The sequence below is a fragment of the Cydia amplana genome, chromosome 17 (assembly GCF_948474715.1).
Source record: "Cydia amplana chromosome 17, ilCydAmpl1.1, whole genome shotgun sequence".
NCBI classification, from domain to species: Eukaryota; Metazoa; Arthropoda; class Insecta; order Lepidoptera; family Tortricidae; genus Cydia; species Cydia amplana.
This window is the reverse complement of record NC_086085.1, coordinates 7,266,882-7,279,149: the sequence shown is the minus strand read 5'-3', so window position 1 is coordinate 7,279,149 and position 12,268 is coordinate 7,266,882. Positions and strand designations below refer to the sequence as shown.

The window sequence follows — 12,268 nt, the reverse complement described above, 5'->3', positions numbered from 1 at the left end:
TGTAAATATGAAAACGTTACTACGTTTTCATAAATAGCCGTCTAAGATTCTTCATCGACAGGTGCAATAACTGCCTCGACATGTGCCGTCCAGTGGAAACTGCATTTCTCCTGCTCGACTCTCTCCAAGTACGCTGCACTGGCAAAGGGGATGGAGCTGAGCTCGCGACGCGCTCTGTCTAGCGTCTCTGGGTCGAGAGTGGACGAGCGGGACGCGATCCAGGCTGAAACTGATAGGAATAAGATTTAAATTACCTATTTAGACTGTTGATAAACATAGTAAAACTTATTAGCATCTGCGCCATACTTGACGTAGAACTTGGCGTGCAAACTTACTTTTTTTTCCTTAGTTATATCTGCAATCAGTCAGACTATAAGCAGATTGGTCGAGTATTTTATATCATGACGAGTGAGTTCTCCAGCGAGGGCTTCTACTCATTAAGCTTTAAAATTTTTGGGGTGTCTATGTATGAGGGAAGATGTCTTTTCTTTTTAGCCTTTTTCATATCCCTTGTCTGTTAGTAAAACTTACTTAGATAGACTTTAGCTAAATTCATCTTCTTCCTCGCGTCATCCCGGCATTTTGCCACGGATCATGGAGCCTGGGGTCCGCTTGACAACTACTCCCAAGAATTGACGTAGGCTCTAGTTTTTACGAAAGCGACTGCCATCGGACCTTCCAACCCAGAGGGGAAACTGGCCTTATTGGGATTAGTCCGGTTTCCTCACGATGTTTTCCTTTAGCTAACTTCATATGTATAGTAATTACATTAATCACATTATACTTATGAAATAAATAAAAAAGAACGCGTTTAATGAATTTAAAATACATCCCGAGGTTTCGAGCTTTTTATAGCGTTCGTGGTCAAGGTGGGGGACTGGGGAAAAAATATTCACTTCAGTCAAAATTCCAATAGCAAAATACATTTACAAAATTAATGGACTAAAATTGTAAATTTAAGGCTTTTTACTTAGGTATGTACATGCAAAATAGGCTCAAGATGCTAATTTAAGGTAAACATTTTAGTAATACTAAAATTCATTACCTATATGCGATATAATCCGATAAAATAGTTTTATTTCATGAGTAACTATCGCGGTAATCGAAGACAATATTACACATTATACTTACTGTACATCAGATTCATTTCTTCACTGTTCCTACAACCGTAGATAACCGCGTAGTTGGTGTAGTCCGTCGTTAGTACTGATATTGGTATGCCCATTGGATCTGAAATCAGTTTGACGATAGCTGTAATATACATTTCAGTTACGAAATTGGAAAGCATCTTCGTTGGCGCTACTTTCGAATCTACAAGTTTTTATAATCGAGATAGTAGGTACATGACGTACTTAGTAGGTTAGGTTAGGTTAGTTCGTTAATATATTGAGTAGGTACCACATATTGAAATGTATTGAATGAAACGTGGCACATCGCAATCGCAAGCTGTCACTCAGTTAGAGCTCCGCGTATTCTGATGCTGCAGCCTCAAAAATACCGCGCTGCTGCCTTTAGGGGAAGTTTTAGGTATAGTGCTACAAAGTGTTGGAATAACATACCTCCACCAATCCGAATATTAAAAAGTAAACCTCAATTTTAAAAAAAATTACGCGAATACTTACTAGAAACACAAAAAAGAAGTGCTTAAACTAACCCCACCTCTCACACCATTACCTGCCGTTACCTGCCGTTACCTGCCGTTACCTATCGCTGCCTGTCCACTTGCGTTCACATCATATAAATCTTATAATATTAAATTATTAACAAGTAAGTACTAACTTATGCGTCATACTTTGTTTGTACCCACACCGTTACGCAACACATATTATGTAAGTAAATTCTATTTTTTCAAATATTTATAGTATCTACAAATACAAATATACAAATACATATACAGGGTGCTTCCTGTAACAGGAGCAATAAATTAAACTGAGGGCTATACTCCTCAAACTGACCAACATTTGTTCAGCAACTTCTGAAAATAACTCATGTTTTGATTTTTATTACACTTTAAAGTTTATTCTAAGACGCAATGTATTGCAAATTTTGTTATGTTTAAAGCGTGACAAGCAACGTCAAACACACTGATGTCAGCGTACACTGAAGGCAATATTTATTTTGTATGAAAAAGAGGAAGTCTAAAGGATTCATAATTTTTAAAAGTTGCTGAACAAATGTTGGTCAGTTTGAGGAGTACAGCCTACAGTTTAATTTATTGCTTCTGTTACAGGAAGCACCCTGTATATAAATATATACGTATTTCATACATACATCGACTGGCGCTGCACTGGTCGTTCATTACTGTAGGTTTATTTAAGGTTCTGACGGAAGATCAGCGCTGCGGTCTCCGCAGTATCTATGCTGAGTCAGCGCCTATTCTTTACCACGACACATGACCCTCTACTTAGGTAAAATAAATATGTAAATTACTATTACTGCTATTAGTGTCAAATTGTATGTTGCTTTCTTCTTTTTGTCTCTTGTCAACTTTCTTTTTGCCTCTTGTTATTTATTTATTGTGTCACAAAACATGTAAGTTGTGGTTGAATAAAAATTTTATCTATCTATCTATCTATCTATCAGCGGGTTGTAGCTTGCAGCATATGCTTTAGTGTGATTCGGTCGTAGTTCGGCAATAATAAATCGTTGAATTTATTTGTTCTATATCTACTTGTACTACTTACTAAATACTACCACAGAATAAATAATAGTACTAAGTACAGAAGACTCACTCTCTAACAAAACGCATCTGTTACGATCAGTACAGATATGGCCGCTAGGTGGCGACAGCGCCACGCGAGGTTTATGGCTTTCCCCAAAATTGGGGCCGAACTGATGTACTTTTAGCTACCTGTAGCAAAGCGACGAAATCGCGGAGTGAGACACGCCTGATACTACTTACAAAATTTTGTTTGAAACGTACCGATATTACTTTTCTGTACCTATGATGAATGAACACAGCCACGTCCCAAAGTCCCAAGTCCCAAGGCGAGTACGTCGTGTTAGCACGGAGTACATACACGATGCCTTCCTTCAACCAGGCGGTCTAGCATGAGTTGCGTTCTCGTGTGCGACTCCATACTTGAAGTCGCGCAAGATGTATGGAGTTGCGTGCGAGAACGCAACTTATGCTAGATCGAGCAGGCGATCTATATGTGCCCAGGCTTTTATACGCTTTATAAAAAGAAACGTACCGATATTACTCTCCTGTATGACGAAAACAGCCTCGTCTCCAGCAGAATACGTCGTGTTCACATGAAGTACGTACTCGATGCCGTCTTTTACGTACACGTGCTCGATTTCAATATGGCGCCCGCACGCATTTATGCGTTTGTACGCGCAGTCGCCTTGATCCTCGTACCACGTCGGGAACCGCTCTATTTCGTACCAAACACCGAGGAACTGGAAATAAATATAGACCTTCTTTAACCTTTTCGACGCCGTGTCAAACACAAAAGCTGTCACGCTGACGCCACGTCACCGAAGTGTCAAAACTGAAATTGAACTTTATGCATATGCACGTAGGTCTATGTTGCTCTGTGGTCTGTGACCGATTAATCGGTCTTTGGCGTTGAACCTACGGTGCAGATATATCGGTCATTGGCGTCCAAAAGGTTAACAATGAAAGACTTTGACATGTATTTGATAACGTAGAGAAGTGTTAGCAAGTTGTAATAAAACCGACTTCAAAAAGGATGAAATAAAATATTATTGAAGTCTATGCGTTACCAACTGATATGTTTGAAGTCGGTGCCAAGCCAAGTAGTAATAACAATACCAGTCAAAAAATAATCAGCTTTATGGCTATAAATCCCATTGTTGACTGCTATTGTTACTTTTTGAAGTCGGTTTTATTTTTTTTGTAAAAAGTTTTTATTTTTCCATTTTTAGTTTCCTATTTTCTTACCCTTAAGGTTGGTTTTTTTTTCCAAATTTATATGGGACCAACTTCGAGGTATAAAAAAAAAACCAATAAAAAAATAATTATCAAAATCTAACTACTCTGTAAAAAGTTATGCGTGGTCATACATAAAAAAAATAAAAATATACGCGTCGACTTGAGAACCTCCTCCGTTTTTTTCGTCGATTAAAAAATAGGCCACTTGTTTTCGTACTAAACGAATTTAGCATATTAGGTACCTAAAGTTTGTCAAAGGACTGTCTCATTTAAAACATAGAGAGAATCATACTATCTTTGTCTTTCACTAGTACTAGCACCCAAAAGAAAAGGATGAGTATAGTTTTCTTTGTTCCTATTTACTGACAAATTGGTTTGACCAACTATACATATTAGATTGTAAAGTTTTTCGTCACAGTACCTACCGATTATCAACCTTCAAAAAACAGTAATTATCTGTGTAGTAAACATTTCCTGTCTTTCAGTTCATTCAATGATTGCTGTTCGATTTTTTAAAATGTAATAATATAGATATTTAGTAACGTAGTTTACTAATGAGGTTGCTGTAGTTTGATATTTTCTGTGATGAACCCATCATAGTAGATCACCAAAGATCATTATTGCTCATTATCATTATTCCTGCTGGGCAAATTATACTTAGACGCCTATCAGCACTGCAGAACACAAAACAGACAGTAACTCGCCCTCACAAGATGGGCCCCCACAAAAAGCGACATCTAGGAAAGAAGCGATATTTTTAACCTTCCGCCAGCAATTTTTAATCGAGCGTGCTCGTGTCGCCACCGACAGTAATTGTACCACGCAGAGTAAGGTTGGCATAGTTACGGGAGTTATAAATGTGCTTTAAAAACCAAATCAGATCTTTGTCTTATTTATCAGACTGTGGCGAAATGAGCTGGATATATAATGTCTTATATATCAGACTCTTAAAGTTAAAGGGTTAATATACCAGTAAAACGCTACAACATACCTTTTCCAATTCAAAATACTTCATGGTCTTGACATCAGGGCATGTTCCAAACTTCACTATTTGCGCTACACACAAACACTGGATGAAACAAATGAAAGCTAATAGACCACAAATAATTTTATCCATCTTACTATTACACTAGGTACTAACTAGGAACGGGTGCTGTATTTCATCTCTGGTATCGTGAGTTGGAGTCAGATTATCTACGTTTATCTACATATATGTTTGATAAGGTTAAGATTAAAATGGCATGTTGATGTTCGATTACAGAAACTGCAGGTAACAACAACTGATACGAGTAAGTATGTATATTATCCGGCGTCAAAAAGCATGACTAATACAAAATACATACATACTTATATATTATACAATAATCGGACTGCCGCGGTATTATGCTGAGTGGGATCCTATTTTAGCGTACAAATGTAATTTTCTTTCTTTTTTTCTACTTATTTCGATTGACGGTCAGGTTTTTAAGTAGGTACTATAGTTCGTTTTTTTTTGCATTAGAAATAACTTGAAAGAAGGTAAGCGATTTTGACATGTCTTTTAATTGAAAAACATTTTTTAAAAATCAATAACTATTACTTATGAAAGCAGAAGACTATAAAAAAATCGTATTAGATTCGTAATAAAATTGTTACATATTTACCGTAACTTATTTTTAAAATGTGTTTTTCAATTAAAAGACACATCAAGATTGTTTACCTTATTTCTAATGCTAAAAAAACGATACCTAGGTTAGCAGGGACACAGCAACACGTTTTAGAAACACTTCAGCAACTAAAAATCATAGTCCGTGTTAGGTACTAAATATGGGCATGTTTTAAATTGTGATTGTGACATTACGCAAAGACAGAGTTTAGTAGTAATATTTTCCAACAAATAAAAATCTTTCAATGGACGTTAGATGTTTTTTTCTTGTCTGTAAATAAACAAGAAAGGATGGCCTTTAACTTCGATCATTGTTGAAATTGACAATAGAATAGCCGGCGCGTGATGAGAGAAAAAGTTGTTCCGTTTATAAAGTGCTTCCGTTAAGAATATAAATATATTCAAATACTTAGTTGACAAACTGAAAAGTTAATAATATTTTTTTAAATAGAATACAGAGCATATGAAATAACCTTTAATATGCCCTGAAATGGGTACCTATTCTTAAAAGGTGAAAATAAAGAGAGTTCTTTATTGGTAATGCCAATATTAGGTAAATTTAAACCGGTTTCTGATTAGTATTAGTCAGTGATTACCTGAAAATCTGCCTTTTCGTAAAATTTAAGTATAAGTTAACTTTGGACATTTGAGGGAAAAGTATAGGCTTATTATGATGAGTAAAGAATAAATTTAATGCATTTGCACCACGCATAAACTTTCATAAGTTTCTGTGGCGCATCTTAGTTCTAAGTTCTTTGTATTATGTTTTTGTGATGTGTAAATAAAAAAAAAAACTGTGATGCTTAAAAAAACTAAGTCGATGTTATGAAACCAAATAATTGTAACTTAGGTGCTGAAAGTTGTATTGCAAAAAATGAGCTTCCGTTCCAGTAATTACATATTCATACTCTAGGACATGGAAAAACTTTTTCACACCACCTATTCGGAAAAGAGCTTTTTCTTCCCTGCTAGTAGGGATCAAAGTGACACTTTTCCTCCCTGCTAGGAGGGATCAAAGTTACACTTTTCTGTTATAGCACATTATTTTTTTAGCTTAAATAATCTGTTTAAGCATCAGATTGTGTCAACACTAAGATTTTTATATTTTCCTCATAGTTGATGTGAAAAGCAGTAGGTATACAGGGTGGATTTTCTTTTTGGGTCAGTGAGAGCAGCTACCAGATCCCGTGCTGCTACGAGAAAACGGTCTAAGAAGACCTTCCCTCGATTTCAAATGAATGAATATTGGCTTTTACAGATTTTGGAAAAAACATACAGGGTGCGAGAAAAAGGTCATTTTTGACAAACTTTTTTTTTGATGCCAATTTTTGAAGCCATCCTTAATAGGAATGGGCTATTAAGGATGGCTTTTGATCCTTAATAGGAATGGGATCGATTGGCATCAAAAAAAAAGTTTGTCAAAAATGACCTTTTTCTCGCATCCTGTATGTTTTTTCCAAAATCTGTAAAAGCCAATCTTCATTAATTTGAAATCGAGGGAAGGTCTTCTTAGACCGTTTTCTCGTAGCAGCACGGGATCTGGTAGCTGCCCTCACTGACCCAAAAAGAAAATCCACCCTGTATGTGTCACACGGTATCAAAATTATTTCGTCTTGGGCGTTAACACTTGAATCCCTCATTACGCTCAGGATTCTACTTTAGAATCCCTCACTACATGCGGGATTCTATTGTAGAATCCATCGCTTCATTCAGGATTCAATGTACGCCCTTGACGGAAATATATTATTTTGATCCCTTGTAACACAAACTACTATTAAACTTGCCTAGATTGCGTCTCCTTCTTTAGAAGAACATCATTTCAGAGACAATTATAACTATCAAGCATTCCAAAGCTCTAACATAATATAGGTACTCAATTAAACAATTTACCATCCGTCCATCACTTAACCTTTCGATCACTCACAAAAAATCAATCAGTATAAAGGACGTTGCTTTTTATACCCGCGTCCAGTACCCGACCAGCATTCAACATTCGTGGGCGTCATACTGTGACAGGGTTCCAAAATGCTCGCAATCAGTTTACTTTTGGTACTTAGTGTGTTTAATGTAGATGCTGCGGTGCAGAATGTGACCTGCCCCGCTGTGAGCACTAGAGAGTTGGATTTGAAAGAAGTAAGTATTATTTAGATCGCCATTTAATAAATCTGGTTAAAATTGTTTTAACTTATGCAGATTTTATAAACGAAGGATCCTCCTATTAATCAGGGAAGTGGATCAAATTTAACTCGCAAGATTCCATTACATAGTTAGTTACATACAGGTCGACCTAATAATAAAAAAAGCGTGTTAATGACAGCAATTATTAGCTAATTTTGTGTATTGTAGAAGTTATAAGTTATAAGTGTTTCATAGTTATCTAGGTTGTAACGCCATCATACTATACATAGGACTCTTCCCATATCTTTATTAAATAATAATTTAACGAACAATTACCTATTGTCTTATAATAGGATCAGTATTAACGGAAGTTTGATATAAATTGTAATCTATAGATTACTAGTTTTATGTATGTAGAAAAGTTAACCTTAAGCGATTATAGGTATCTTCTCCTAATAAGTACTGAAATTATTTTATTCTATTTAATCTTCTTCATTAGGTACGTGTTTTTTTCAACATTTTTAAACTATCTCTACCTAATATAATACGACCTTATGTGGCTATTTACTATTAATAACCGGCTATTCATAATGTTGTTTTGTTACTCTTAAGTATTACCTATATTTCGGCACTGTTGCAAAGTATATTCTCCTACATATGACACACTCATAAAAGCGCATCATATCCAGATCAAAGAGCATATCGAATCATACAGAAATAACGGATTATGACGCAAGGCTATGCTATGCTTCACCTGCATTTTTATACAAAGTACTGGACATAAGCACCAGTACTGGACCGAGATACTACCAAAATCATTATGATTTACTATCTTACCTTTTCGGATCAGATTTAAGGTTAAGGCAACTACATGCGAGATGCATATTGCAACACGATTCCTACAATCATACTGCTACTTTGCCGCATCTGGTGTATATCTGCCTTAATTCGTGCGTATTTCTGGAGCTTCCACCTTATAATATAATAACTCAAATGTGACTGTCTTTTAGCTAGACGGAAAATGGTATCTAGCGGGCGCGGCAACCGACTTACCTTTGGAAGGAGACTGCGCCATGGTTGTGTTCAACCACAAAAGCGACAACACCACAGATGTTTCCATCAGTTGGATTAACAACAACACTATTAGCTTCTACAACGGGTCGGTAGCTTTGATGATGGACCCGAATAGCAGCACTGGAGATGTCCTGCAGATAACTTATACAGGTAATGTCATTTGTAGATTTTTATCTCAACAATGTATGAAATAATTTCTCATGCTCTTTTAAATTAGTAACTGGCCAGAGATTCACCAAAATCGTCGAAAGCGACGATAACAGGCTAAAGATGTCCATGAGACTAACCCCAAAATCGCGAAAAAAAAACTCATGTAGGTACTCTTTGAAGTCCCGAAGTAGACGAAACGTGTGGGCCCAGGGGTATATTTTTTTTACGATTTTTATATCGGTGCTACGGTGGGAAACTTTGTTCAGTATAAACATCTAAAATAACTGACATTCGGGATCAGGACCCCAAATTCACCCAGTATTTACTAGGGTACCTAAGGGTATTCCTTAACTAATTATGATTTTATGGGTTTATATACCCGGTCTGCTAATTTCTATTGCCACACTCAAGAGTCGAGAAATAGTCTTTAAAAACTGTATAATAATTATCAATATCTTAAATTATCAATTACACTATTTTGGGTGATATTCATATTATGTCTTGTTCTGATTAATGTGACAATATATCTCTCTGCGGTAACCACTATTGGTTGTGTAATCTCAGTGTTTCAACAAATGAACATGAACTTAATAGCCTATTAATAATATACTCTAGTCGTAATAGCGTCGAGTACATCACTTAGTTTGTTAATGTTTGTTGCAGATAAGCAAAGCCAGCTGTATTACTTCCTCGATGTAAACTATGATCACTATGCGGTGGTGTTTTCGTGTTTAGACAGTAATGATGGCAGCAACAGTAGTACATGTAAGTGTTTAATCTATACATATTGTTCAATATTAATACTATAAAAGAAGAGAGGCAGAGGGAGACCAACACGTGCGTTTTTGGACCAGGCCAAAGAGAAAATCAACGTACCTAGTGACGTATCCGGAGCTCAAAACAGTGGCAGAGAGAAGAACGAAATGGAGGTTACTCCACCGATAAGAGCCAGGCTCTTAAGAACTATGTTTATACTTACTTTTATAGTCCAGTAAAAAAGCTGGACTCATAGGCTAGTACATGGATCGTTACCCGGCACACTGTTGCAATTTTTTACTATTTTAGACTACCGAGATAAATGAAATAGGCAGTAAGGGCATCTATTTCAGCCCGCTACTCGTCATGTAAATCCATCTTCAATAAGATTTATTCTAGAATATCGTAATAAAATGTTTATTTGTTTGCTGGTATAATGCGGCAGTAAAAACCAATTTTCCGCATGGACGGGGGCCGTGCTCTCGGACGGAAAGCCGCGTGATGCAGCGACTCAATCATTTGTTAATTAGTATGTTTCATTAGTTTTTTGCAGCTTAGAGGTTAATGAACGGTCATGATCATGATTCTTTTATCTAATGCTATCGATGTTTTACCCATAGTCTAATAAAACATGGTCTTCTCTTCCCAGAGTGACAAAAGCCTACGTCACAATAACATTGCCACTTTATATAGCGCTATCGCATATTATCATATAGCGCTGTCGCATGATGACGTAGGCTTGTGTCAGTCACGTGGTCAAGGTCAAGTCGGAAGAGAGTACCAGGCGGAGTATATTATTAATTATACCATGGTTTTACCCTTTAAACAGTGAATTTAATTTAAATGTTAATATATTTTCCTTTTTTGTTGTACAACGCCAGACGTTAGTCAGAGTTGATCATAGTTAGTTTTATCATTGTGATTAACATCTGTATATGTAGGTGTATGTTAATAGGCAATACAATTTATATACAATTTTTTTTTTAGTTAGAGTCTCCTTTTTTACATTTGAAACTTATGCCAAATTTGCATGACAGGGTGGCCCATAAAATGCGTTATAATTTAGTAAATATGTTTTACCCTACTTAGCATAGATATATTGTGTTACATTTTAAGAAACGTTTGCGTTTATGTATTAAAGCTAAAGGATAATATTTTGAAGATATTACGTTTTGTCTTAGTTAAATGATTGTAGTTTTATTTTTAATGTCATTTTGTAAAAGACGATAAGTAAGAAAATATTCCATTTTTTTTAAACAACCTGTACAACTGATATATAGGTAGGTATATACATATATGTATATATATATATATATATATATATATATATATATATATATATATATATATATATATATATATTATATTATATATATATGTCGAGGAGATATAAACGATCACGTAAATTAAAGATGCTCAATGTACGGCATAGGTAAAACGATAGATTTCATAAAATATTATTTATAGGAATGTAGTGAGGTTGACTGCGACACTCTTCAATTCAAATCTAACTGACGGTTCCACTCAGGATGCCATCTCATTTCGGGCTGTCCTCAGAATCAGCCAGGAACCAATCCATTAAAGAAGCTGTTCAGGTCATTCATATAAAAAAGTCACTGTATCGCAGTCAAACACACTCAAGCATAGACTATTTCAATACTTGACATTCCATCAACCGCAGCCGTCATAAATCATAAATATCATAATAGACGGTCTGCGACATATATCTATCTATCTATCTAATACCTTTAAACGAGCAATTCTTGTTTATTTATTTATTATTTATTTATATATATATATATATATATATATATATATATTTCGGGGATCTCGGAAACGGCTCTAACGATTTCGATGAAATTTGCTATACGGGGGTTTTCGGGGGCGAAAAATCGATCTAGCTAGGTCTTATCTCTGGGAAAACGCGCATTTTCGAGTTTTTATATGTTCTCCGAGCGAAGCTCGGTCACCCAGATATTATAGATATATACTGAAATATGATTGTTGATACATATCATATTTATTCTACATATTTTCTATTTTCGTTAATAAACCCCGTCCTTATCTAATCATTCATCCTTCCAATTGCAGATGAACTCTGGAAGCTCAGCAGAAGCCCGCACCTCAAAAACCAGGACGCAGATAACATCGGCAAGGCAATAACAAGTTACAACCTGCAGGACACCCAGTTCGTCAATTTCAACGCCACAGAAGACACTTGCAGCGGAGGCAGCGAATTGCATCCCTCTATAGTTATTACTTCAGCTGCAACGCTTGCACTGTTTAGAAGATTTTATTGAGTTTATTTTTTGTTAAGAGTTACACGAACTCGTCGTCAAAAAGCCGTTTCCATACAATCGAAGTTGCGCTCTGATTTTAAACATTGTAATACACTATGGGCCCGATTCAGATCTTGAACTAGACATCTATTAGATATCTATTAGACATCAACAAGATATGACAACGATATTTATAAGATCTAGCCTGTCAAATTTGACATTTCCGCGATTCTGGAGATACTCTTGAACGATTTTCACAATGTCTAAAATGTCTCGTTATGTATTTTTAGATCTCAAAACGATCTTAATACGATAATTTAACGTAAAAGTGACATTGGTTACCAGAAT

General features: G+C 35.8%; 2 protein-coding genes across 2 annotated transcripts; one reads left to right on the top strand and one right to left on the bottom strand.

Annotated features, from left to right (window-relative positions):
* Nucleotides 1-32: 32 nt before the first annotated feature.
* On the bottom strand, nucleotides 33-5,038 carry LOC134655931 (lopap-like). The gene is made up of 4 exons (XM_063511443.1): nucleotides 4,890-5,038; nucleotides 3,195-3,402; nucleotides 1,132-1,230; nucleotides 33-229 (listed from the first exon to the last, which is right to left on the bottom strand). Exons 1-4 carry the CDS (start codon nucleotides 5,013-5,015, stop codon nucleotides 42-44), a joined length of 621 nt encoding a protein of 206 aa, XP_063367513.1. The 5' UTR covers nucleotides 5,016-5,038; the 3' UTR covers nucleotides 33-41.
* Nucleotides 5,039-7,428: 2,390 nt separating this feature from the next.
* On the top strand, nucleotides 7,429-11,990 carry LOC134655889 (lazarillo protein-like). The gene is made up of 4 exons (XM_063511388.1): nucleotides 7,429-7,676; nucleotides 8,672-8,885; nucleotides 9,549-9,650; nucleotides 11,733-11,990. Exons 1-4 carry the CDS (start codon nucleotides 7,569-7,571, stop codon nucleotides 11,939-11,941), a joined length of 633 nt encoding a protein of 210 aa, XP_063367458.1. The 5' UTR covers nucleotides 7,429-7,568; the 3' UTR covers nucleotides 11,942-11,990.
* The last annotated feature ends 278 nt before the right edge of the window (nucleotides 11,991-12,268 follow it).

Coding starts and splice junctions, on each gene's coding strand:
- LOC134655931 (XM_063511443.1), bottom strand. CDS start 5,015: ATGGATAAAATTATTTGTGGTCTATTAGCTTTCATTTGTTTCATCCAG. Junction 3,403..4,889: donor AGTATTTTGAATTGGAAAAG/GTATGTTGTAGC, acceptor ATTTATTTCCAG/TTCCTCGGTGTTTGGTACGA. Junction 1,231..3,194: donor CATACAGGAGAGTAATATCG/GTACGTTTCTTT, acceptor AACTGATTTCAG/ATCCAATGGGCATACCAATA.
- LOC134655889 (XM_063511388.1), top strand. CDS start 7,569: ATGCTCGCAATCAGTTTACTTTTGGTACTTAGTGTGTTTAATGTAGAT. Junction 8,886..9,548: donor CCTGCAGATAACTTATACAG/GTAATGTCATTT, acceptor TGTTTGTTGCAG/ATAAGCAAAGCCAGCTGTAT. Junction 9,651..11,732: donor TGGCAGCAACAGTAGTACAT/GTAAGTGTTTAA, acceptor TTCCAATTGCAG/ATGAACTCTGGAAGCTCAGC.